The sequence below is a fragment of the Aotus nancymaae genome, unplaced genomic scaffold (assembly GCF_030222135.1).
Source record: "Aotus nancymaae isolate 86718 unplaced genomic scaffold, 86718_ANA_hifiasm-v0.15.2.pri h1tg000003l, whole genome shotgun sequence".
Classification (NCBI taxonomy): domain Eukaryota; kingdom Metazoa; phylum Chordata; class Mammalia; order Primates; family Aotidae; genus Aotus; species Aotus nancymaae.
In genome coordinates, this window is record NW_026988414.1 from 15,535,411 (window position 1) to 15,563,179 (window position 27,769).

The following is a 27,769-nucleotide window of genomic DNA, read 5'->3' on the forward strand; positions in this document are numbered from 1 at the left end:
TCCTGTTGCAGGTAGTTAAATAAGCAGTTACGTAGGCAGGAATAATAAGTGTCATGATAGCAGAACAGAACTCTTTGGGAACATGAGACATGGGCATCTGGTCTAGGTCCCCCAGTGAAGCTGCACTGGGGCTGAGAACCTGAGGCCTAAGTTCTGAGCTGGGTTAACGTAAGTCAGCATTGCTGGGGAGAAGAATAGGTGTCTGGGGCAGAGAGACTAACTTACAGAATGCTCAGAAGAGAAAATGTTACATGACAGAGAAAGTTTTCTTCTCAACTTTTGATCATTTGCCTACCACTTGTATGACTTTTGCCATCTCACCACCATATATACTTTACTTGATATTTCTTTTTTAGATTCACTTCTTAATAAAAATGTATTTGAACAGAAAACACAACAGCATCTTGTAAAGGTTAAACCAACACCATCTACCCTTAATAGAAAACTAAACCTAACCCCTCTAAACAGTGGACAAAAGCCACAAAAGTGGAACAGGACAAAAAACAGAAAACAATGTTCAATTCTAGCAGAGCCTGAGGCTGTCTCTTCAGAAGGAAGATTAGTTAGAGAAGTGTTAAAGACATAGCCCCAAACCAAGATTTTCTTTTTTAATTTTTTGAGGTGGAGTTTCGCTCTTGTTGCCTAGGCTGGAGTGCAATGGTGGTGTCTCAGCTCACTGCAACCTCCGCCTCTCAAGTTCAAGTGATTCTCCTGCCTCAGCCTCCCAAGTGACTGGGATTATAGGCACCCACCACCACGCCTGGCTAGTTTTTAAAAAATATTTATAGTAGAGACAGGGTTTCACCATGTTGGCCAGGCTGGTTTCAAACTCCTGACCTCAAGTGATCCACCCGCCTCGGCCTCCCAAAGTGCTAGGATTACAGGAATGAGCCACTGCGCCTGGCCCAAGATTTTCTTTTTGAAGTAATCTGAAAGAAGGGATGAGAATGGAAGAGCTAATCTAACCTTTTGCAAATGTGATTCATTTTTGTTTAATATTGGGTCTGTGATCATCTTGAGTACCACCTAAAATCTTTCCCTACCCCAGAGGAACTCAGCCTACACTTCAGTAAACACTGTGTTTGGAGCAGGTGATGAATTTCTGTGTAGCTGCAGAAGTGTGTGACAGCAGGAGTGGTAAGAGATAAGAAGCGGAGGTCAGTGGGAACCAGATCCTGAATGCCTTTTAAATTAGGTTAAGAAGTAGGGATTATCTCTTTAGGGTAATGGTAAGCTTTTCAAGTGTTTTTCACAAAAGGGGGTAATATTTTCAGAACATCAAAGGAGAAAGATCCCTCTGGCTTGAGTATAGGGGTCAAGGTAAGAAAGAGGCTGTAAGGCTCTAGAGGCTGTTGTGATAACAGTCCTGGGAAGACAGCATAGCATTCTAGGCCAGGGTGGCATTGGTGCATTGGAGAGAATTGCATGACTTCCTGAAATACTTACTGGGCAGCACTTCATGCTTTAAAAAACTTCGAAATGCCCATGTAGGGTATGCCATTTTTCTGATGGTAAGGAAGTTGAGGTCCCACAGGGCTAAATGAGCTGCCCAGAGTTGTGCGGAGTTTGACATAAGGCAAGTTCTGCTTTGAGCTCTCATCTTGAGCCCTTAGAACATTTGCAAGGACCCTCCAAGAATTTGAGGCCCTCAAGGATAGAGATGAGAGCTTGGTCCAGAGATAAAAAGGATTTTTCCCCACGGCAAGGCCTTATCAGTTCTGTTGGGTCTTGGACTGTAACTTTCTCTTTTGCACATGAAAGGAAGGTTCTTTAGATAAAAACTAAAGGACAATGGACTGCCAGGGAGAAGTGGCAGAGCTCCCTCCTCCCTACAAAAGCTACTGTGTGAGTCATCTCGGCTGCCATCTTGCCTGTGGACAAAGGAAGGCATTCCACCTTTTTGGGCCTTCCCACAGGGCTCAGGGAGTTTGTGTGGAAGCTAAACCAAAGCTCCACTCCTGACTTTGTCTTTATAAGCTCCTGGGATCCTTTATGAGCCTCCAGGACATAAATCTTCTGGAAAGGCCGCCGGGCTGCCCACAGAGGCCGGGCAATCCATTTAGTAATGGACTGTGATAACCCACTAACCCCTAGTCAGGCAGTCACCAGCCACTGTCTGCCAACCTCCCCTCAGTGTCACCCAACTTCCTCCTTCTGTGGTCTTTCTAGTCTCCTGGGGGATATCTGAGATTGCTTCAACATCACACACTGATATGTCAGTAGGAATCAAGGAAGCTGCCTCCTAATCTATCCTGGTACTGCTGAAAAACTCACTGTGCAACTCTGGGCTCTGCCACTTTCTGACCCTCAGTCTCCTCACCTGTAAGATGATCAGGATGAGCAAAATAAATCTTACATGGAATCATAGCCCACTTCCACAGAAAATTCTCTAAAATGTCTACCCATTTACCCACACCCTCATGGTTTAATTATCTTTCTGCACTTACTAGATTTAGAATCTTATATTGCTGGTATGTTTATTTCCGTATTATCTGTCTTCCCCACTACAATGTAAATTATGTATAGTTAGTGATCCCTTATGTCATATTCACATTTGTAAGTAGGTGCTAAATAATTAGTTGTTGAATAATTGGGTAATGGGATGACTACAGATTTGTTCTGCTAGAAGCTGGAGTGGGTGGCCTGGAGTCCCTCTTGCATGCCCCTCCACCCAACCCGATCCCAAGCATCCTTTATGTCTCTCCAAGCCCTCAAGAGTCTTTAGATCACAATTGGAAACAATTGAATTGCATGAACTCTGAGGTCTTGTAACATTCCAAAAAATGCAATGTCCTTGCAAATATTAAAAGACTTGAAGAGATCTCACTTCATTGATTGATCAATTCATTGATTTATTTAACTATGTGTCAGGCCATGTGCTGGGGGCTAAAAATACAAAGTGAAGATGACAGATCCTGCCTTTACAAGGTTCACCATCTAGTGAGGAAAAGACTGGTCAGTGAGCAATTGCACTGGCGTTTGGCATGTGAATGGATGAGCATTTTAGAGCAGTGCTCTCAAACGTTAATATGCCTGAGAATCACCTGGGAACTTGTTACAGTTCAGATTGACTGAGTAGTCTGGGTTGGGCCTGAGACTCTGCATTGACTGAATTCCATGAACTGTGAGGTCTTCTAACATTAAAAAAATTGCAATGTAACAAGCTCTCACAGTGATGTTAATGTTGTTGGCCCCAAAAGCACACTTGGAGTGACAAGGTTCCAGATGCAGATAGCTGGAGCAGCTAATCCAGACCTGGAGCTCAAGGAAGAATCACTGGGGAAGAAAGAACGTTTCTAAGTTTAGAAACAGAATGAAGAAGGGTCCTCCAGGTGGAAGGGAGAGTCTTCCCATCAGAAGGAATTACCAGTGCAAAGATGAGAGAAGATTGGATAAGAGAATATATACTTCAGTTAAAAATATAAATCTTATTGGATAAGAGAGTACAAAGTGAAAAGAGGAGAGTTCAAGGTGAAAAAAAACAAACAAACAACAAGGCTGAATCGTTTAGCGAAGGACAGATCACCATGGCTCTTGTGAGTTCTGTTCATGAGTTTGTTCTTTCTCCCAGAAGCCATGTAAATTTAAACAGAGGAGCAATTTGGATACATTTGCTATGCCTTTCAAGGATTAGCAAGTGTGCAGAACATCACAATGTAAATAAGAGAGGGCAAGATGCTTCTCCAAAGCCAGGAGCCTAGGAGTTCTATCCTAGCCTTATCACCTACTTGTTGTGTGACCTTGGACACAAACCATCCCCGTTCTGGACCTCGTTTGTAACATGAAAGGACTGAACTCCAAAGTCTCTTCTAGCTGGGAAGCCAAGGAACCAGAAAACCCCAAAGGTCATAGAGACCAGAGAACAGACACATTGTTAGTGTAATTTCACCTCCAGTCCTGCACGTCTTGTTTCTCAGGGACCCAGGTTGGATAGCGTGATAGAGCTTTTTCCAGGAGTACACTGAGGACTGATATAATAAGATGATCTCTATTAGGATTATCTTGAACTATGTAATTATTAAACCCAAAAATGTTTTTGAATCTATCCTAAATCTGTGGTCACTAAATAAGATTTAGTGACAAAAGGACATCTCTTACCTCTGCCTAATAAATCTGTCAGGTCAGTGTCCTCCAGATCCTTGTTCTCATGACCACAGGTTACTGCAAACAGTGCAAACAGCTGCTTGAAGAAGACCCGCTGACACCCAGCTGTCCCAGCCATAAGGTTCCTATTAGGAGACTTGAAAAACTGAGCTCATAGGTGGCCAGGGACCAGAATTTTCTCGGGTCACAACATCCTTGACCACTCTTGGGCTTCTTTATACTTTCAGTTATGTTTGAGCATATTGATAGAGAGGAGACAGCAAGCCCTTGGGGACATTGTGCTTCAGTGACATTGATCTATCTGGACCAGGAATGGTATATTTATGATGTCAACCCCTCTTGCCTCCATGGCAGACATTATGAACAGATTGCAGAAATCACAAGCTAGGTTTAGCCCAGGATCTTTCTCAACATACCATGAAATTTGAAAAGAGTTACACATCCACTGCTATATTCTTAGTGAAAACAAACAAACCTGGGATGTCACTGTACATTCCTCCAAGATTGTGTTAGCTGCTTCTTTGGATATATTGAATTAACTCTCATAATTTTTAAGATGGTGGGAACAAGAGCAGACTTAGGCTTCTAGGGTCATATTTCTGTAATCTCAGAGGCACTTTTAACTTTTTTCTGCATATATTGGCATTTCTAAAATCAGGATGGATTATGCACAGTGGATGTGTACATTAAGCATTATATTCCTCTTTTCTTGAATGGCTGTTTTTAAAGCATTAGCATATCTTATAATTGAAGGTATTTCAATTATACCTTCAATTAACAAATAAATACTAATACAAATACGAACTAAATAATACTAACAAAGAAATACTAACAAAATACACTGACTTTGAACTTTGAACAAGTGTCCCATGGATCTGTCTTCCCCAATGATAGTGTATAGCAAGGTTAGTTATTGTCTTGAAGTTCCTAATAGTTTCAACTGAAATAGCTTTGGATCAGTTGAGACTCAGTCATTTCTGTCATCAAAGAACACATTTTTTAAAATGTCCTATGATTTCTTCTGAGTGGATGAAAAGAAAAAGCAAATGCAAACATTTTCACTGGTCACCTTACAAATCACGTTTCAAACCTGGTGTTAAAGGTGTATAACCAGTGGGAGTGTCTGAGCTTTTGACTTTCTGTTGGGTAGGAGCAATCTGAGGCTAAATCTGATGTAGGTTTATTCTGAAAATAACCCTGATGAACTACTGGAAAGTTATAAAACCATGGCTTCATTGCACAAGTTCATCACATCAGCTTTAAAATGTATGTGTATAATCCATCTGGAGTTAATTGTAGTGTAAGGAAGGGGTCCAGTTTCAGCTTTCTGCACATGGCTAGCCAGTTTTCCCAACACCATTTATTTAACAGGGAATGCTTTCCCCATTGCTTGTTTTTGTCAGGTTTGTCAAAGATCAGATGGTTGTAGATATGTGGTGTTGCTTCCAAGGCCTCTGTTCTGTTCCATTCGTCTATATCTCTGTTTTGGTACCAGCACCATGCTGTTTTGATTACTGTAGCCTTATAGTATAGTTTGAAGTCAGGTAGCGTGATGCCTTCAGCTTTGTTCTTTTTGCTTAGGATTGTCTTGGCTATGTGGGCTCTATTTTGGTTCCAGATGAAGTTTAAAGTGTTTTTTTTTCTGGTTCTGTGAAGAAGGTCAATGGTAGCTTATGGGGACAGCATTGAATCTATAAATTACTTTGGGCAGTATGGCCATTTTCATGATATTGATTCTTCCTAACCATGAGCATGGACTGTTTTTCCATCTGTTTGTGTCTTCTCTTATTTCCTTGAGCAATGGTTTGTAGTACTCCTTGAAGAGGTCCTTTACATCCTTTGTTAGTTGTATTCCTAGGTATTTTATTCTCTAACACCATAAAAACCCTAGAAGAAAACCTAGGCAATACCATTCAGGACATAGGCATAAGCAAAGATTTCATGACTAAAACACCAAAAGCAATGGCAACAAAAGCCAAAATAGACAAATGGGATCTAATCAAACTTAAGAGCTTCTGTACAGCAAAAGAAACAATCATTAGAGTGAACTGGCAACCAACAGAATGGGAAAAAAATTTTGCAATCTACCCATCTGACAAAGGACTAATATCTTGAATCTACAAAGTACTAAAGCAGATTTACAAGAAAAAAACAAACTCATTCAAAAGTGGGCGAAGAATATGAACAGACACTTTTCAAAATAAGACATATATGAGGCCAACAAACATATGAAAAAATGCTCATCATCACTGGTCATTAGAGAAATGCAAATCAAAATCACATTGAGATATCTCAGGCCAGTTAGAATGGCGATCATTAAAAAATCTGGAGACATCAGATGCTGGAGAGGATGTGGAGAAATAGGAACACTTTTACATTATTAGTGGGAGTGTAAATTAGTTCAACGATTGTGGAAGACAGTGTGGCAATTCCTCAAGGATCTAGAAATAGAAATTCCATTTGACCCAGCAATCCCATTACTGAGTATATACCCAAAGGATTATAAATCATTCTATTATAAAGACACATGCACACATATATTCATTATGGCACTGTTTACAATAGCAAAGACCTGGAACCAACCCAAATGCCCATCAATGATGGACTGGATAAAGAAAATGTGGCGCATATACACCGTGGAATACTATGCAGCCATAAAAAACGAAGAGTTCCTGTCCTTTGTAGGGACATGGAAGAATCTGGAAACCATCATTCTAAGCAAACTGACTAAGAGAAAACCAAACACTGCATGTTCTCACTCACAGGCAAGTGTTGAACTATGAGAACACATGGGCACAAGGAGGGGAACATCACACAGTGGGGTCTGTTGGGGGTGGGGTGCTAGGGGAGAGACAGCCAGGGGGAGGGTTGGGGAGGGATAGCACTGGGAGAAATGGCTGATGTAGGTGACAGGGGGATGGAGACAGTGAACCACCATGGCATGTGTATACCTATGCAACAATCCTGCAAGATCTGCCAATGTACCCCCGAAATGAAAGTACAATTAAAAAAAATTAAAATTAAATATATGTGTATATATTCATATTTTAAAATAAAAATACCTTTATTTTATTCTGAATAATTCTTGTTTATTATATAACATCTAAATGATACAGAAGTATATAAAATAGTGAAAATTGTGCACCTCTGGACCACAGAATCTCAACCTTACCCCAGAGATTACATTGTTAGCAGTGTACACATACATTTCCATATACAGATATGGGTATGCACAGAGATAGGGAATCAGATACAGGCTTAAGAACACGTTCATGTCTACAACCACAGCTCCATCTCTACCATCTCTACTATGTTTAACAAACACATGAACTATGTTCTGTTATCTGCCTATTTCTGTTTAACAATATGCTGTACAAGTTTTTACCAAGAGATACATATGTAAATGTTTTGTCTTTTTGAAGGGCCCTTTACTCATGCAAATATGTGAATGTATCACACATTAATCTATTTGTGTATTAAAAATCAACTAGATTTCTTCCAGTGTCTTTGTTATTATAAACAAATCCACATAAACCTTTTGCCCACTTGCCTGATTATTTAGGTCCACGTGATACTTTTGTGCCATTTCATTCCCTTTATTAACCCCTGCTGAAGAAATGATGTTTTTTAAAAGCTAAGGACTGAAAATTTCCTCAGTTCAAGTCAGTTTGCATTTATTTATTTATTTATTTATTTATTTATTTATTTTCCCCTGAGACAGAGTCTTGCTCTGTCACCCAGGCTGGAATGTAATGGCATGATCTCGGTTCACTGCAACCTCCGCCTCCCAGGTTCAAGCAATTCTCCTGCCTCAGTCTCCTGAGTACTTGGGATTACAGTTGCCTGCCACCATGCCTGCTTAATTTTTGTATTTTTAGTAGAGACAGGGTTTCACCATGTTGGACAGGCTGGTCTCACACTCCTGACCTCAAGTGATCCGCCTGCCTCAGCCTCCCAAAGTGCTGAGATTAAAGGCATGAGTCATCGCGCCCGGCAGTTTGCATTTATTAATTCATTCTTCTTGCATGGTAAAGAGTTGGACACCAGAGGAAACCTACACTGTCCAAGAAGCAGGTGGGAAATATTAAAACCTACACTGTCCAAGAAGCAGGTGGGAAATATTAGTTGACCACCTATTATGGGCCCAATCATTTATATTTCATTTAATCTCCTGACCAATAGATTTTGAAGATTAAGCAACAGAGAATCTTGTGGAGTTATGTAAACCATCCACAGTTGCAAGCTCTAAACTCTAAGTCTTGGAGTTCAAATTTAGAATATTGTCTTCTGATATTCAACTGATGCCTGTAAAACCACATTGCATCCCCCGATAGCTGCAAAACTAATAAAAAATGTGATATGGATCTCCACAGGTAAATAAAATGCTTCAGTAGTGAATGGGAAAACATGACTTATGATAGCTGGGAGGATCTGGATGACTTCCTGAAGATGAAATTTCAGTATGACTTTGAATCATGAATAGAACCACAGCAAAACTGGTCCTCTCAGCTCAGGAATTCAGTGCTTGGAATTGTGTCACAGCAAGTGTTGTTGTGAAGTGAGTGCTCATCAGATGATATTTCTCTGTGAATCAAGGCTCTCATGCTTTTTAGATTAAAAACAAATAAACAATAATGACAAACTCCTGCTACGACTTCCACCGTAGTACACCCCATTCTAAAGCATACTTGATTTAATCACTTCCAGTGGTGGAAAACCCACTGCCATATAGAATAACCCATTCTAAATTTAGAGGACTTTAGCTTTACATATTTTTATTATTTTGAGCCAAATGTGCCTTCTCTAATTTTAGGGTGGCTCTGTCATAATGCTTGGGTGTCTTACAGCAGAGGATTGAAACCCCGCTCTATCATTCTATCACCCTGGTCAAATCAATGACTGGCTTGAAGCTCATTTTTATCACCTGTAGACTCTAGAATTGTGGTGAGGATTAGACCTAAAATAATGTTGCATAGGTATAGTATCTGGCACATAGAGGGTGCTCAATAAATTATGGTCATTATCATACCTGCCCCTCAGATTGTTGCCCACTTGTCTTTTGTTGTTACAACAATGTAACTAATGGCCTGAATCTCCTCTTCCATGGGCACTCTCCATTCCTGCCTTCAGCTCAGCAGGCTTGCTTTTGAGACACCCCTCACCATCATGATCTGGCTGTAGTTTACATGTGTCCCTCTCAGATGGTGTCTGACCAAGACAGCATGAATGAGGCCATTACTTCCCTTAACCTCTGCCCTCTCCATTTCTGAAGGTTATATTCCCTTTTTTTTTTTTGAAGCTACGTCATGTCCTCAATTTTCATTAAGCTTAGGGTCAGCTAACACGGACATTTAAGCTCAACTCCAGGAGATAGGGAGGCAGGAGGGAGATGAATGGGAATGTTTTCTTCCTGCCTGTCTTCTTTTTTCAGTTTCAGTGCCCCCTTAGAAACTGGGTCTCTGTCCTGTCTGATAAGTGAGTCAACAGCTGGTGGGGGAATGGTGCTGGGAATAGAATGGTTCGACAGTCCCAGAAAAGTGGCATCTGGGCCCAGCCCCTGACTCTTTCACAAGCCATTCCTGTCTCAGTCTCGCCTGCTGATACAACAATAAATTAGCACGTGGTGGTCCTCCTTCACCTCTTGCTTCCCGTCTCAGTGAGTCTGAGTCCTATCTCCAATGAGCAAGATTTCACTTCTGGTATTTGAGGAAAGTGGTCACTCTGACCTGTGATTTCCCCTCTAGGGAAAGCTTGAAGCATGCCTGGCCTTTTGATTTATGGATCTCCATTGCCTACAATTTATTAGCCAGCATTTTGTCTTTGGTCTCTCTCACTCCCACTCTTCCTTCTCCTCTCCAGCCCTTCTCTTCATGGCTTCCTCCAACCCTTCTCTTCATGGCTTCACTTTCTGAATTCTTTGTTTTCTAAATGCAAACATTGGTTCAGTGCCTGTTATGTACAAAGTCTTGTGTTGGATGCCTGTAGCCATCATTTCATTTCAACCTAACAACAGCACTACAAAATAAATATTTCTATTTTCATTTACACAAGAGAAAACAGGCTTAGGGAGGGTAAGTAACTTGCCCTTATGGGCTCTAAAGCTTATGTCCTTCTTACTATAATATTCTGCTTGCATCATTGCTGACATTTACTTAGAGCTAAGGAAATTGTTCATATTATCTCATCCTCCCAACAAAACTGTTACTCTCCTTTTATGAATGCTACAACTAAGAATTAGTGGCATTGAAGAATTTGCTCACGAACCACATAGCTGCAAGTCATAGAGCTAGGATTTAAACTTGGGATTCCAGAGCCAACACTTCATCTTGACTCTCGATCAGGAACCCTGGTTCTAGCTTTGCCTTTGTTACTAACTTAAGGTGTTCCTTAAAGGCAAAATCATTTTCTCACTCTAATTACGTTTTCCTAATCTATGCAAAAGGAGGCTTTGTCTGTTTGAGATCCAGGACTCTGAGGAAATGTCTGTTCCTTTGGAAGAAGGGCATTTGGTGTGTTGGAAGATTTGTCTTTTCCAACTTCATTTTGTATTTAAATTTATTGCCTATTTCTGTGACTATCCAATCAGAAAATGTGTCTCTATTGCTCAGAATAAAATCCAAATACTACATCATGGCTTGGAAGAATCTGTATGGTCTGATCCCTGCCAAGCTCACTGGTCTCCCACCTATTCTTTGCACTGGTTATTTCAAACAACTAGTGGTTTATGTTCTCTCCAGTCTAACTTGGGATGGGCTATTTCCTCTGCCTTCTCATCTGCCTGAAAATCCTGTTTCATTATTGAAGACCTAGCTGTGGTGTGGCATCCTCTTGAGAGACTACTCTTTGAGTCTCCAACCTGATTATTGCTGTCCATCTTTTATATTCCCAGAACAGCACCCTGTGTGTTCCTCAACCCAGTCCTCTGACCTCAAATTAGAGGCTGTTAATATTTCTGTCTGCCTGTCTCTTGTCACTGACTTATAAAGACACTCAAGGCTTAAAACTATCTGTCATATCTGTCCCAGTGCCTAGCACACAAAATATACCTAATGATATAATAATGATGATGACAATGAGAGTGATGGTGGAGGTAGGAATGATAATGGTGATGATACTTTCTAGCATACATCAGGTGCTTACTGTATGCCAAATAGTTTTCTAAGAGTTTGACATGTATTGACTTAACCCTCACTCTGACTTTATGAGGTGAGCCATCTGCTGTTCCCTTTGCATAGATGAGCAAACAGAGAATAAGAAGCTTTTTACTGTAGAGAAAAATCAAACCAACACCTGTAAGTACAACAATGGGAAACAATTAACACTTGCGTGTGCACTCCATTTTTTTTTTTTTTTTTTTTTTTGAGATAGAGTTTCACTCTTGTTGTCCAGGATAGAGTGCAATGGCACAATCTTGACTCACTGCAACCTCCACCTCCTGGGTTCAAGCAATTGTCCAGCCTCAGCCTCCTGAGTAGCTGGGAATACAGGTGTATACCACCACATCTGGCTAATTTTTTGTATTTTTAGTAGATACGGGGTTTCACCATGTTGGCCAGGCTGGTCTCAAACGCTTGACCTCAGATGATCCACCCACCTCGGCCTCCCAAAGTGCTGGGATTACAGGTGTGAGCCACCACGCCTGGCCTTCACTTGTTTTCTTTCTGTGTTTTGCCTTCTTCCACTCAGTTCTCCTCAAGCGACCAGAAATATTTTTAAACAGTTCAGTTCTAAACCTGTTACTTTGCTTCTTGAAATCTTTCAATAACTCTCCCACTTACTCTCAAGACAGTAATCATAGATAACATTTATTGACAGTTTATAATGTATTTGTTTATTTTTTATTTTAAAACAATACTTTTTGGTAGATACAGTTATTTTCATTTTGCGGGTAAGGTAAGAAAACCAAGGGAGAAGTGGTGAAGCAGTTCACTCAGTATTGCATAGAGTAAGTGGCTGAGTTGGGACTTGAACTTGAGCAGTTGGTGTTCTGGAGCCTGTGGATGTACCATTACTCCATACGACCAGTGCCCTAGCTCCTAGGCTCCAACAGCCTGGCTCTTTCCCGTTTTCATTATGTCCCCACTTGTACACTGTATTGCAGCCCTAAATTCTCAGAATGTCCATGCATCTCTTATCTATATACTTTTACCTTGGTGCTGGTTATGCCTTTTCCTGTTTTTTTTTTTTTTGACACAGAGTTTCACTCTTGTTGCCCAGGCTGGAGTGCAGTGACCTGATCTCAGCTCACTGCAACCTCTGCCTTCTGGTTTCAAATGATTCTCCTGCTTCAGCCTCCCGAGTAGCTGAGATTACAGGTGCCCGCCATCACGCCTGACCTATTTTTGTATTGTAGAGATGGGGTTTCACCATGTTGGCCAGGCTGGTCTCGAACTCCTGACCTTGTAATCCACCCGCCTCGACCTCCCAAAGTGCTGGGATTATAGGCGTGAGCCACTGCACCCGGCCACCTTTTCCTTTTCTTTGTCTATTTGTCTGACTCCGATTCATTTAAGAGACTCAACACATGTTTCCCTTCTACTATAATAGGAAGCCTTCTTGGACATCCTTGATCCTACTTAACTACCTTCCTCTGTCTTCACACAGCTGTCATGACTTCTTTTATAACCACTTTTGTCACTCCTATTGTCATCTCTATTTGTCTTTTCTACCAGAAGCTCTGTCACATAATAAATGTTCAATAAATCAGCAAGGAATGACTTTATCTCTTTCAACTTCACAACAGCCTCGTTTTTCAAATGAAGAAGCAGATTTAGAGATGTTAAGTAAATGTTCCCAGGACACAGAGTTACTAAACAACGAAGCAAGAATTCAAATGAGAAGGGATAGAAAAGAAACTCCTCAGGCTCCTCTTGCGAGGGCGATTGCCCAAGGGGAGAGAGGTCTGTGGATAGAGTGTGATTATGAAGTGATGAATTCTTGGCACTTCAGGAAATATTCCACCCAAGTGGTGAACTATACAAAGAGAACTTTTTGAAAAGCACCTCATAAATTTTGCCCACAAAATGTACACACATAAGCCTGGTCCTTTTTCAGCTGCTATGCAGGTGCCTAACACAGTCTCTCATTTGTGGGGGTCTGTTGTTGTAAAACTTCTTCCCTCCTGTGGTATCGGAGGGGCATGGAGAGGACAGCAGGAGAGAGAACCTTTTGTGTAGCCTCCCAGAGTGCCTGGGCATCTTGAAGATGCTGGAATGTAGAGAGAAGTGGTTTCCACATGGAGACAGACATCTTGACACTGAAGCTGACTTGTAATGTGACCTGGGATAAAGAGATTCTGTTCCTTTCTCTAAGCCTCAGATTCCCCATTTTTAATGGAAGTGGATCAGACTAGGTCAGTGGTTCTAAACTTCAGTGATTTTGCCCCCAGAAGATATTTGACAATGTCTAAAGACAATTTCACTGGGGCAAGGGTGCTACTGAAAATTCTTCAATGTCTAAAGAATTTTCGCAATTCACGACTTGGGTAAGGGTGCTCTTGGCGGTAGGTGGAGGCCTTGGGATGCTGCTAAATGTCCTATATGATTGTTTCCACAACAAAAAAATATCCAGCCCAGAATGTCAATAGTGCCACCTTTGAAAAACCCTAGACTAGGTAATTGCAACAATCCTTCCTGGCTTTATTTGTCTATGCAGCCATCAGATCTCTCCCCTTCCCTCTCTGGTGCTGGATATAGGGCTCTTAAGTTCTTACTGATGTCCTTCATAGTACAGAATGATGATTCTTGGTAAGGCTAGTCTTCAGTGTAACCTTGATCCTGAGGAGGCATTCCAGCAATCTTTTATAAGAATAGCTATCATTTATTGGAAGCTTACTCTGAGCTCTATGCCAGGCATTAGGCATTTCTCATACTCAATTTGAGAGTAAGACCATCATCACTCTTTTAAAGATGGGAAAAAAGGAGACACAGAAAAGTTCTGATATGGGGACATATATATTTGATGAAAGGGAATCACAAAGAGCAAGATTTTAAAGTTTCCAGACTAGGAGAAAAGAGTGTGAAAGAATTCACGAAGCGAGAACACAGACAGTCATAAAGGGACTGTGGGTGGTAGGTCCTAGATTCAGATTCTTCCCAACTCCAATGGCCAGCTTGATGTTTGCCTTAGTCTAGTAATGTCATTATTCTGAGCCTTGCTTGAGCTCCTCACCCATTAAAAGGGAGTAGACAAAACAATACATTCAGGACAGTTGTAAAAACTAAATAAAAAATTTAAAATATATGTAAAGTGAATGCCCAGTGTCTAGCATATGGTGTCAATAACTTTTAGTTGTTCTTGTTGCTTTTTAATCATTATAATAATATCATTTCATCAGAGTCCAAGGCTGGCAACCTTCATTCAAACTCCCAGGGATCCCAGGGCTCCCATATCCTAGAAGTGAAAATACTAGGTTAAAGGCTATGTCTCTCGTTCATTTTTTACACATTGCACAGTTGAAGAAGACAGGTTCTAGGGTAATTTTTGAATAAGTCTTTGAAGTACCACACTCCGATCTGGAATGGAAGGAAACAGTTGAGAGAAGTTCTCCTTTGTTTGTTGATATTTACTTACTACCTCCAAGGCCTAACTCTTGATCTGGACTTCTTTAATCATGGCTCTCTCATCCTGCCTTTCAGGAAGGCCCACCTGATTCTGCGGCGGCTGGAGAGGGTGAGTAGCCACTGTTCCAGCCTCCTGCGGAGTGCCTACATCCAGAGCCGTGTGGAAACAGTGCCCTATCTTTTCTGCCGCAGCGAGGAAATCCGACCTGCAGGCATGGTATGGTACAGCATCCTCAAGGACACCAAAATCACATGCGAGGAGAAGATGGTGTCAATGGCCCGGAACACGTACGGGGAATCCAAGGGCCGGTGAGGGAGGGTACCGCCCTCCATGAGCACAGAGACTCTCCGTGGGAGGGGGAGAGTATTCTCCTGGATCCTGGGGCCTGGGTGGGCTGGGGGACAGCTGAGGATGGGCCTAGCAGATGAAACTTGCCAGCGAGGCCAAAGCAAACTGTTTCTCCTATGGATAGTGGACAGAGACCTTTGTAACCAATGGAATTACTCATTTTTCTCTATCTTTTATTTTTTCAAAGATATTATTTGACTCTATCAAAAGTCACTCCTTTTTAAACCTTTTTCTTATGGATGGCTGTCAACCCCGAGGCAGAAGCTTTCAGGTGGAGACCAAGCGGCCTTTGCTCTTCTTCCTCTTTCCTGCCACACTCTGCTTTCTTCCTGCCTTGGACCCCTGGAGGAGACCTATGAAGGGACAGTTTTGACCTGACCCCTAGAGGAGACAGTTTTGACCTCTTCAGCACCAGGATGGTTGCAGTGAGGAAGCATGGGTCTTTAAGGACTTCTCTCTCTTTTTTGCTGGACATTATTGAGTTTGTGGGACCCGGCCTCTTCCTGCTACCTGTGGCTCTCCCCAGAGTCCCTGCAGGACTGTCCATGCATTAAAAATTCCTCTTGTCTCTCTTTCTGCTTGGGTGTTATTTCTTACCAAGGGAGTGTGTTTGAGAGACCTCTGTTTATTCACTTATTCAGTATTGACCCTGTGCCGGTCACAGAGCATATACAACTAAAGACAGAGAAGCTTCTTTCCCTCAGGGAACTTAGGCCGAGTAATAATTATAGAGAAGCAGTCTGGTTATTTCAAGCTGTGCTAGAGGAAGAATGGAGCTTCTCTGCACTCATTGTAGGAGCATGAGACACACTGGAGGGCTCCTGAAATGCTTTCTTGAAAAGGTGATACCTAAACCCAAAGGATGAGGAGGAATAAGTCAGACAGAGAGGTGAAAAGGATGGGATTTGCTTGCCAGGCATGGCAGCTCATGCCTATAATCCCAGCACTTTGTGAGGCCAGGGCAGGTAGATCACTTGAGGCCAGGAGTTAGAGAACAGCCTGGCCAATATGGTGAAACTCCATCTCTACTATACAAAAAAATAAAAAATAGTGAGGCATGGTGGCATATACCTGTAATCAGTCCCAGCTACTTGGGAGGCTGAGGCAGGAAAATTGCTTGAACCTGGGAGGCAGAGGTTGCAGTGAACCAAGATAGCATCACTGGACTCCAGCCTGTTTGACAGTTTAAAAAAACAGAAAGATGGGATTTGCTCCAGGAAGAGGAGATATGAACAAAAGCCTAGAGACAAGAGACAGTACACCTTTTTCAAGGACTGAAAACACTTTCCTTAAGAGTAGGGTTCAAAACAGGAAGTGTCAAAAGGTGAGGCTGAGAGCTTAGCAAGGCATTGGAAGCTTTGGACAAGAAGTTTGACACTATCTTGAAGCATCCATGATTATTTATATGACTAAAATAGTCAACTTGTTCTTTAAGAAAATCATTCTCACTACAGGGTGGTGAAGGATGAATTGGGGAAGGCCCCAAAGAGAGGGGTGTCATTGTCATTTTCCACGAAGGAGGTGATGGTAGCTTAGATCCTTGTGGTCATGAGGGAGACATTCCAACACTGGAATCTTCCTTTACTTATCTATTTTTAAAACAGCTTTATTGCCGGGCGTGGTGGCTCACACCTGTAATCCAAGCACTTTGGAGGCCAAGGTAGGCTGATCACCTGAGGTCGGGAGTTCAAGACCAGCCTAACCAACATGGTGAAACACCCTGTCTTTATTTTTATTAAAAAAAGAAAAAACAGCTTTATTGAGGTATAATTGAAATATCCTTTTAAATGGTAATCACACTGCTTCCAGTGTACTCTTCCCTGGGAGGGTAATGAGTACAAAGAGGTGTTATAAATTCTTAACACCCTAGTATCTGCTCAAATAAGCTACCTAGCTTGAGGAAATAGGATGTAGGTCAGGTATATCATAAAACAAAGATAACATCTGTTAAAAGAAGAGAGTATAGCACTGTGGGGATTCAGAAGAAGAAAAGATACTGACTATCAGCAAAACATAAGCCATTAAAAATATGCCTATCCTCATTTATATAGCGGTGAGTAAAAAAGAAAAAACAATGCCCACTTCTGAATTTGGGAAATACTGATGAGATTGACAATCCCCTTCCTGAAAACCTACATATTGAGGACATTTTTCCCCCCAGGACTCTGATCCATATGGGGAAAATGGGTAACACAAAAGAAAACAAAGTAGAAAGGGATTCTTCCAACCTTGGTGCCTGGGAAACTTCTCAACCTCCCACAATCTAAGCTCAAAGGCACTCTTTCAGGAAGTTTACTATTATTGGGTTGATGTTTCTTTAAGTACACAGGTGGAGCTTCTAAATGCCTCTCATGTATACCATTTCCTGGGTATACATGGGCCATCAGAGGGCTATCAGGTTGCTGGGCCTGGGTCCCAGGTTTTCAGAGAGCTATCAGTTTGCTGGAGCTTTCTATTGTCTTGACCCAACCTGAGGAACAATTTAGCCCAACAGTTGCAGAAAATTACAACACCAATGTGCTGGTGTGATGGTCTGAGCCTGATTAAGCTTGAATCTGACTATACTGCTATTCATCAGCTTTTGCCCTTAAAGGAGTAACTTGACTTCAGGTTTGTCATCAACAAAGTGAAGTCAATGCTGGTCCCATCTCAAGGGGTTGTTTCCCAGCTTGAATGATAAAGGAGTTAACATGCATCCAATGCAATGTATTGTGGGGTATTTTTTTTCTTTTTTCTCCCAACAGAGACAACATGCGTAATATAGTGATACTTGTGCAGACATCCAGGAAAATCTGGGTGGGAAAGGCCTAGAGAATTCCAATTAAAAGAAAGAATTAAGGTGGTTTTTTCCAGTTCTGTGAAGAAGGTCATTGGTAGCTTGATGGGGATAGCGTTGAATCTGTAAATTACTTTGGGCAATATGGCCATTTTCATGATATTAATTATTCCTAACCATGAGCATGGAATGTTTCTCCATCTGTTTGTGTCCTCTCTTATTTCATTGAGCAGTGGTTGGTAGTTCTCCTTGAAGAGGTCCTTTACATTCTTTGTTAGTTGTATTCCTAGGTATTTTATTCTCTTTGTAGCAATTGTGAATGGCAGTTCGTTCTTGATTTCGCTGTCTTTAAGTCTGTTATTGGTATACAGGAATGCTTGTGATTTTTGCACGTTGATTTAGTATCCTGAGACTTTGCTGAAGTTGCATATCAGTTTAAGGAGATTTTGGGCTGAGACGATGGGGTCTTCTAAATATACAATCATGTTGTCTGCAAATAGAAACAATTTGACTTCCTCCTTTCCTAATTGAATACCCTTTATTTCTTTTTCTTGCCTGATTGCTCTGGCTAGAACTTCCAATACTATATTGAATAGGAATGGTGAGAGAGGGCATCCTTGTCTAGTGCCAGATTTCAAAGGGAATGCTTCCAGTTTTTGCCCATTCAGTATGATATTGGCTGTGGGTTTGTCATAAATAGCTTTTATTATTTTGAGATATGTTCTGTCAATACCTAGTTTATTGAGAGTTTTTAGCATAAAGCGCTGTTGAATTTTGTCAAAGGCCTTCTCTGCATCAATTGAGATAATCATGTGGTTTTTGTCTTTGGTTCTGTTTATGTGGGAATTACGAAAGTGGCAAAGGATATGAATAGACACTTTACAAAAGAAGATATATATGAGGCCAACAAACATATGAAAAAATGCTCATCATCACTGGTCATTAGAGAAATGCAAATCAAAACCACATTGAGATACCATCTCACACCAGTTAGAAAGGCGATCATTAAAAAATCTGGAGACATCAGATGCTGGAGAGGATGTGGAGAAATAGGAACACTTTTACACTGTTGGTGGGAGTGTAAATTAGTTCGACCCTTGTGGAAGCCAGTGTGGCGATTCCTCAAGGACCTAGAAATAGAAATTCCATTTGACCCAGCAATCCTATTACTGGGTATATATCCAAAGGATTAAAAATGATTCTATTATAAGGAGACATGCACATGAATGTTCATTGCAGCACTGTTTACAATAGCAAAGACTTGGAACCAACCCAAATGCCCATCGATGATAGACTGGACAGGGAAAATGTGGCACATATACACCACAGAATACTATGAAGCCATATAAAAAGATGAGTTTGTGTCTTTTGTAGGGATATGGATGAATCTGGAAACCATCATTCTCAGCAAACTGACACAAGAACAGAAAATCAAACACCACATGTTCTTACTCATAGGTGGGTGTTGAACAATGAGAACACACGGACAACGGACACAGGGAGGGGAGCATCACACACTGAGGTCTGTTGGGGGGAACTAGGGGAGGGACAGCAGGGGGTGGGGAGTTGGGAAGGGATAACATGGGGAGAAATGCCAGATATAGGTGATGGGGATGAAGGCAGCAAACCACATTGCCATGTATGTACCTATGCAACAATCCTGCATGTTCTTCACATGTACCCCAAAACCTAAAACACAATTATATATATATATATTTATATATATATAAAAGAAAGAATTAATTATTAACAGCTCTGTCAGCTATGTGAATTGTAACTAGTTTCAAAAACTTAAAGAGAAGTTGTCACAATGGTGGAATTTAATGCAATAACAAGACACACAAAGAGCATTGTGTGGTTGAAAAAAAATAAACATTCTTGACATGTAAATGAAGCTGCTGGGTATGGTTCCCTGGCTTCTGCATGACCAGATTGATCCATGTGCTGCCACGGAACCTGCCAGGGAAGCTCCTGTTACAGTATGCTGGCAAGGATGAAACTTCTTATGTAGTCTTCACCACCATATAAAGAAGTTGTGAACACACAGGGGTGTGTATTAGGGGTACATATGAAATCACCAGTAAATGACCTCATCCTTCTGGATAGTCAAGAAGTATATTCTGTCAGCAAGCTTCGTGATAAAGTGTGCACTACACAGACAAATGCTGGTAACTACCATTTAAGGGATCCTCATCCTACCAATGGCTCCACATACTTATTTCGTTTAACCATGGGCAAATAGTTATGTGCTATTGTGGCGATCATTTTAAATTCAAGAAACTCAGGTTTAGGTAGACTGAATAACCTCCTCCAAATTATGTAGGAAGTGATGGTATTTTGATATTGAGACCTGAACTTGAGCAGGCAAAGTAATTCCAAATGATGAGCCCTGTGTATGCATATTACCTGCGAGGGCTACTGAGTGCAGTGCCTCCCTTCTCTATCTTAAGTCAAAAACGAAGTCTAACTTCCAACCAATACCTCAGTACTGATTTCCAGGTTTGGGGTACTGACATGAACAGGATCCAGCTTCTGCCCTAAGGAATTCACAGAATTTAGCTAACTAAATACAGTGTGATAAAATCAGACACTTCGGAGTCAAGCCAATCTGGGTTTAAATATTGGTTGTGCAATTTACAGTGAGGAAGGGCTAACTCTTAAAAGAAATTTAGGAGGCAAACTTGACAGATATTGCTAACTAATAAGCTCAGGTTAGCTGGCATTAAATTAACCTCTCTAAGCCTCACTTTTTTCATCTGTGAAAGGGTTAAATGCGCTACTTCAAAGACTGTTGGGAAGAGTAATTAGATGATGTATATGAAGCCATTGGGTACTTGAAAATAAAAGTTCTCAGTAAATAGTTATTATAATGGTGTTTTGTTTTGTTTTGTTTTGTTTTGTTTTGTTTTGTTTTGTTTGTTTGTTTGTTTGTTTTTTGCGACGGAGTTTCGCTCGTTACCCAGGCTGGAGTGCAATGGCGCGATCTCGGCTCACCGCAACCTCCGCCTCCTGGGTTCAGGCAATTCTCCTGCCTCAGCCTCCTGAGTAGCTGGGATTACAGGCACGCGCCACCGTGCCCAGCTAATTTTTTTGTGTTAGTAGAGACGGGGTTTCACCATGTTGACCAGGATGGTCTCGATCTCTTGACCTTGTGATCCACCCGCCTCGGCCTCCCAAAGTGCTGGGATTACAGGCTTGAGCCACCGCGCCCGGCCTTTGTTTTGTTTTTTTTAAGAGACAGGATCTAATTCTGTCACCCTAGCTGGAATGCAGTGCAGTGGTACTAACACAGCTCATTGCAGCCTCAGCCTCCCAGCCCCAAGCAATCCTCCTATCTCAGTCCCTCAAGTAGCTGAAACTACAGGTGTACACCACCACATCCAGCTAATTTCTGTGATTTTTTGTAGTGATGGGGTTTCTTCATGTTGCCCAGGCTGGTCTCAAACTCCTGAGCTCAAGCAATTCTGCCATCTTGACCTCCCAAAGTGTTGGAATTATAGGCATGAATCACTGCACCAGGCCTATAATGACTTCTTTACATGAGAAAAGGTGGGTGCAATGGACCCTACCATTGGAAGGCAAGTCATCATCAGGAAAGCCTTGATAGTCAAAGGATTTATAAGAGTTCAGTAAGTAGAGTATAAAAAGGGCATGAGGGACAGAGACTAGCATATTGATGAAAAGTATGCTATATTTGAGCGATAGTGAGCAACTAGTATGGTCAGGGAGATGGAGGCTGTGTTTGAAGAAGTTGTCAAAGCCAGACCACATTGACCATTGGAAGGCACTGGACTGAAGGTAGAGGTGTGACATGGGCAGATAAGCATTTTCAAAAGCCCCTTCTGGGTGCACAGTAGGAGAGTGGGGAGGAGAGAGCTAGTGGCAAGGAGACTAGATAGGAGACTATAGGTATTGTTTAGAAGGAAATAAGGAAGCTTGAGCTAGGGCTCAAGCTTGCAATGGCAATGATGAGGCTGGATCTGAGAAGTATCAAGGTGTTGACTCAATAGGATTTGCTAACCAAAGCCTGATGACTTGGGTTTTATCTTTCCCCACTGCTGACTGAGTGTTAGACTGGGCAGAGCTAGCGTAGGGCATGAAGTGAATGATGAATCACATGGGTTCAATGGACAGTGTGCATGGATGAGACATGATTTGCACAGTCACTGGAACATCAGAGAGCCAAGAATATAATTTAGCTTTATATGGAAACATGAATTACATTCATGGACCTGAGTGTAATTATGCACAAATGGGCTATGACTTTCAAATGCAGGTGTAGGAACCATAGCAAGGGGCTTATGTAAGTAGTGTCAAATTTTGTGGAACTGTAAAGAACTGGACTTATAGAAATAGCGCTATGTTTGCTCCTTCTCCTCCTCTCCCTCCTCTTCCTCTTTCTCATCACTATCCTCATTCTCATCACCATCATCATGTAATTGATTGCTTACCATAAGTCATATTCTTTACATAAATATCATTTCATAAACTTCTAACAACTCTGTGATGTATAAATTATCATTTCTTTCAATGATGTGGGATATGAAGCTAAAGGAATTTAAGAAACTCTCTGGTCTCAGGCAGCTAGTATGTGGCAGAACCAAATTTCAATCCAGATCTCACTGGACTCCAGAATTTTAACTACTATACTTTGTTGTCCTCAGGTGGAGACCTCTGGTCTAGTCTTGCTCCTGAAGTAGAGCTGCTATGTGACCTTGAGCAAGCCATTCACCCTCTGTGGGCTCTGGGTTCTCCATGTGCCCCCACCACACTAGGGGAGATCTATGTGTCATGGATGTGAAAGATTGTATCAGATGATGACTCATGTACAAAGAGCACTTTTCATCTCTCTTTTATCTTTACTACCTCCCTTTGAGATTGACAACAGCAGGATGACTGTCTCTGGTCAGTCTAGAGAGGGTCAAAGTCTTAGCCAGGTTGAGGCAGAGCATGGAGACCTGGTGTTCCCTGACTCTCAGCTTCTGCAATACAACATTCCCAGCCAGCTCTGCTGCCGTAGAGTCAACCCCAGTCCCTGTCCTAGCCACACAAACCATGGGTTGCTGATGGTTCAGTAGCCCTGGGCAAGTGACCGCCTGTCCATGCTTTGGTTTTCCTCTCTGCTACTTAAAGGAAATAGTCCTCTATAAGGTTTTTCTCAGGATTAAATGGGTCAATATACATTAGATACTTAGAACAGTACCTGGCATGTGACATGCAGTTTACAGATGTTAATTGTTGTAATTCTTGTACTCGACTCCCTACTCTCCAGACACACAAAAGTCTCAAACACGCCTTTGGCTCATGCCCTCTCATCACTTGCATGTTCTCTCCCTCTGCTGGGAGTACAGTTCCAGCCTGGGCAGATTCACCTTAAATATCATCCACTGGCTTCCTGAGGCCTTTTTCCTTCTCCCAGAGGAATTGATAACTTTGCTCTGAGGTCTCACTCACAGTGGGGACTCCCTACCTTCATTTTAGCACTTTGCTCACTCGATGCCTTTCTTCCACAAAGGACTATGAGCAACACAAGGGCATGGTCTGGTTTGAATTCTTTCTGAGCCCTGGAGCCTTGCCCTGGACCTCGCCAATAGCTAGCACCCATTGAAATTGAGCGTAATGCCTTGAATGAGGAGATCCTGAAGGAAGCTCCCCCAGCAGCACTGTGACTGTTCAGAATCCCTCAAGAAAGGTGGTCCTTCCAATTTGCGCTGTCAATGCAGCCTACAAGGGGCCTGGAGAGAAGGCCACAGTCAAACAAAACCCACAGGCTTTGTTTAGGGGTATGCTTTTTAATTGGCCTCTGCCCATAAAACTGCCAGACCCTGAAAGGCATTGACTGTCTGTCTCTCTGGAAACTTTGCTCCAAGTGTTTGTACACGTTATAGCCAAAGCTAAGCTGTTCTGTTTTCCTGTTTTACAAGAGTTGGCAGTAGGGGAGGGTGAGGGGCCACAAGTGTGCTCCGCTAGACAGGCAGGCATGTATGCGTGTGTGTGTGTGTGTGTGTGTGTGAGAGAGAGAGAGAGAGAGAGAGAGAGAGAGAGAGAAACTGGAAGACTGGGGAGGCTGTCAGCTTGTGTAGTCACAAGCACCCCAAATGGGAAGTTCAGAATTCTGGACCCAGCCCTGACACTAACAGGCTGCTGGACTCTGGGCTAGTTTCTCCTAAGTCTTGACCTCAGTGTCTCTTCATAAACAGGTTAGCTGGACAAGAACTTCACTGAAGAATCCTTCAGCTTTACTATTTGTTTTTTCAAGCCCTCAAGGCCTGCAACTGGAAAAGGAGAGGGTAAACAATTCTATATATTTGTAGAGGAGGAGGATGTTTACAGAGCAAAGTCCTGGAGAAACAGTGTTACTTATTCTAGGAAAGTTGCTCTGACCATTGCCCCAAATTCAGGACAGGAGTTTCTCCTTTCAGTATTCACAATCCCCACACATCTATGATGTTCCTACTTAACCTATTGAGTTTTAATTGTCCTTTTAGATATTTGTTTTCTCCTAATATATGTGAGCTCCTGGATAGGGCTATGTTTTCTGTCTCCAGGGCCCATAGGTTAAACCATATAGTAGATCCTTAATAAATGTATGCTTATACTGCTCCGTGCAGTTTCAAAGTCATTTTTATTTAAGTCTTCTGGAAAGGGGCTCGTGATCTACACTTTGTAGTTGAGCAAATGGAGGCTAAGATATAGGTTTGTGTTTATGTACGATCTCCAAGCCTGAGTAGACCATGGGCTTCTTTCTTCTGAGTCCCAGACCAGTTCATTTTGGAGTCTACCAAAAGGTTCATTCATGGGTTTGCTGAGGAGCCACTGAGGGACTAAAGAGACGGTGTGTATAGAAACTAGAAAAGTCTAATCAAATGTAAGGCCTTAGTACTCTCCTCCTTGGTCAGAGAGGCTGATGTCTTCGGGATTCAGATTAGAAGGACAAATTTCAGTAACAACCAGAGAAGTAATTGCCCCTTGTTGAACAATTTCCGTGGCCAGGTCTGTGCTAAGCACGTTGGTTGGAGTATCTCATTTAGTTGTCACACATACGCCATATTGTAGCTGTCAACATTCCCATTTTACAGAACAAGTCTTGAGGGTCAGGAAATTTCGATGATTTGCTTCGAGTCATGCCATTAGTAAGGAGGCAGGGTGCAGTTCTAACCTAAAACATGGTCACTCTACAGCAACGTTTTCATAACTCCTCCGGAGGCCAATGCTCCCATTTTATAAATATGGAGACTAGGAGGGCCAGAAATGAAAAAGCACCCATCCAAGTTTATAAAGGTGCCAGAACCAAGAGCAGAGTGTTTTTTTATTTTATTTCCAGTGCATTCCTGACCTCATGGTAACCCCCAGGTCTAACTGCTTCTCTGACCTCTGGGCAGGTAGAGAGCAATAGGGGAAAACGTTACCGCTTCTCAGAAACCAAGGCAAGTGCCAAGCTGGGTTAGCCTCCCCAGCCAGTTTTGTAGCACAATCAACAGCCTGATTGCTGCAGTTCACTAGGTTTTATGATCAGGGATGACGTAGTTTCTTCACTCACTTGCAAGCTATTCAACTCCACAGTCAACAAACACAGCCTTCCAGGGGCAGAACAAGAGGCAAGTCTTAGAGGAGCTGTCTGCAAAGATCAGCAAGGCTGGCCTTTCTTATCAGAAAATAAAAGCATGACTCATTGACTGTGTAGCCCTAGGCAAATTTCTTTCCTTCTTTGGATCTTGATCTTCCATGCAATATAATTTGGAGAACTGGGTTCAAACATCTAAATGACCTGGGTGCTTGGGGAAAAATACAGATTCCTGGGTCACACTCATTGAGATTCCAATTATGTCTTGGGACTCCGTGTTTTTGGAACTTTCCCAGGGTGGCTTTGATGCATGCCATATTTGGGAATCACAAATCTGGAAGATTCCTAAGAGCCTTTCCAACCAGAGCACACAGAGTCTGTCTATTTACATGGAGAATACACCAAGGCCTAGTCCCCATCTTCCTATATTGCAGTAGTGGGTATGCTGCTAAAGGAATGCACTCCTTCGTTGGAGTTCAAGAGAACAGAGTTAAGTCCAAAGGAGGTTTGCTCAGAGAGTCTTCATAGAAAGGGCTGCTTTTTTGGGAGGGGACGATAATATGATGAGCTTTCCATCACTAGAGAGGTAAAAATTGAGAGGCAACCTAGGTGAGATTCAGGTCCCTGTTATGTGGAACAAAGCACCTTCAGAAGGAATTGTTAAGGAATCACCAGATGTATCCACCTCACTCAGATGTTGTAAGGAAGACACTATAAATAAATCAGAAAGGGCCTGGTGTAGAGTCTGACACACAGTAAGTGCTCCATAAAGGTTTGTGGTTTGCTTTTCTTTCCTTCCTTCCTTTCTTCCTTCCTTCCTTCTTCTTTCTTTTCTTTTCTTTTCTTTTTTTCTCTTTCTTTCTCTTTCTCTCTCTCTCTCTCTCCCTCTCTCTTTCTTTTAGTTTTCTCTTGTTCATTTCATTGGCATCACCATTAGTTCCCACAAAACCTAAATCTAAATTTAGGAAGAAACAGCTTCTCACCCAACCTTATTTTCTGTTATGTAAGATGCTGGGGGTTGCACTAAAAACAAAATCAACAAACAGAAACAGAACAGAGGATGACTATTGGGCGGCAGAGGTTTCTGTGGTTGGCTGAGGACATGGTGCATTGGGTGTGGATGAGAATTTTCTGCTCCGGTTCCTTTTAAGTTTCCAAGTGAAACTTCCAGTTGGTGATAAGCCAACTTTAGAACCCACTCAGCAAGTCTGTATTTGGGTTAATGGTATTTGGACTTGTTTAATCTATTTACCTGGTGTCAGGGGGATGTCATAGTCATAGAACTTCTCTTTATGCTGAGCTAAATTATTTTCATGCAGCAGGGACATAGACAAGAATGACACTAGGTTCCATAGCTTCCTGACTTATCCCATTCATACCACAGTGCAGAATGGAGTTTAAGCATTGTCATGCTCTGCCCTGTTCATACCCTGTTCATAAGACCTTTTTGTCTTATGCTCTATACTTAAGCTGCTTCTAGTTCCCTGCCCACCCTTTGTTTTTTCTGACCTCCCTACTTTTGTTCATTCTACTTCCATAGGTATGCATTTTCTTGCCAGCTTTTTTCCTTCTGCCTAACTCTCACTTTAGTGGACACTAGCCTGCAGCAATTTCTCTATTGGCTGCTCAGCAACAGTTATTTCTTCTGATCAATGCCTGATTCTTTTTGGAGGGAGGGAGTAGAGAACCACCTCAGCTTCAGTGGGTATGATCTTGATGGAATTTAAATCAAAGTGTTACGTTCTCCTACTGCAGGCTACTCAAGCATAAGACCTGTGTGTGGCCAACTAGATTCTCACTGCCAACACTCTGAATGTTGAATAGAGTGATACAAGAAAGGAACAGCTGGAGTGTGTTGTACTGTAGAGACTGGATGAGATTTTTAATCACTTTTTGCTACTAAGCCCCTGGAACGATCTGGCTTTCTAACTTCTTCAAGTCTCTTTCTCCAGCCTTCCCTCACAGGTTGAAACCTATCAGCCAAGCCCTCTGAAATGCTTGTAGTAACTTCTCTTTGGGTCAAACTCTGTTGCTGCCCCTTGCAGCCTATGAACCATGACATGTATATTCAACCATCATCCAAGACTGTTTTCTTTGGGAAGCCTTCCTTGAACCCTCAGAGGTAGAGCTCATTTAGTCATTCATGACATCCCTACAGAGGACCTAATATATACTTGGTTCTGTACTGGGTTCAGGTAATATGAAGTCTTGGTACCTGCCCTCTCTTCTGAAATTCCCAAGCACCAGGGATTACCTCTGTGTTAGTCCTAACTTAGCACATTGGAAAGCCTTGGGTTTCGTGACTTGTCTCCCCCAGAGTCTGTGCAGTCTGCAATTACAGTGCAATGCTTCATTTATCTCCAGACCTCTACTGCCTAGCATGGTACCCAGAAAAAAAGTTGATGCAAAATAAA

General features: G+C 42.0%; 1 protein-coding gene across 4 annotated transcripts in view; it reads left to right on the forward strand.

Annotated features, from left to right (window-relative positions):
• The window catches only part of ASTN2 (astrotactin 2), a 976,097-nt gene extending 957,794 nt beyond the window's left edge, over nt 1-18,303 (forward strand). For all 4 annotated transcript variants that reach the window (XM_012472754.2, XM_064378516.1, XM_012472755.3 and 1 more), the window contains one exon: nt 14,742-18,303. In XM_012472754.2, coding sequence (XP_012328177.2) covers nt 14,742-14,979 — 238 coding nt within the window. In that variant the 3' untranslated portion in view covers nt 14,980-18,303. The remainder of the gene's footprint in view (nt 1-14,741) is intronic.
• Nucleotides 18,304-27,769: the final 9,466 nt, after the last annotated feature.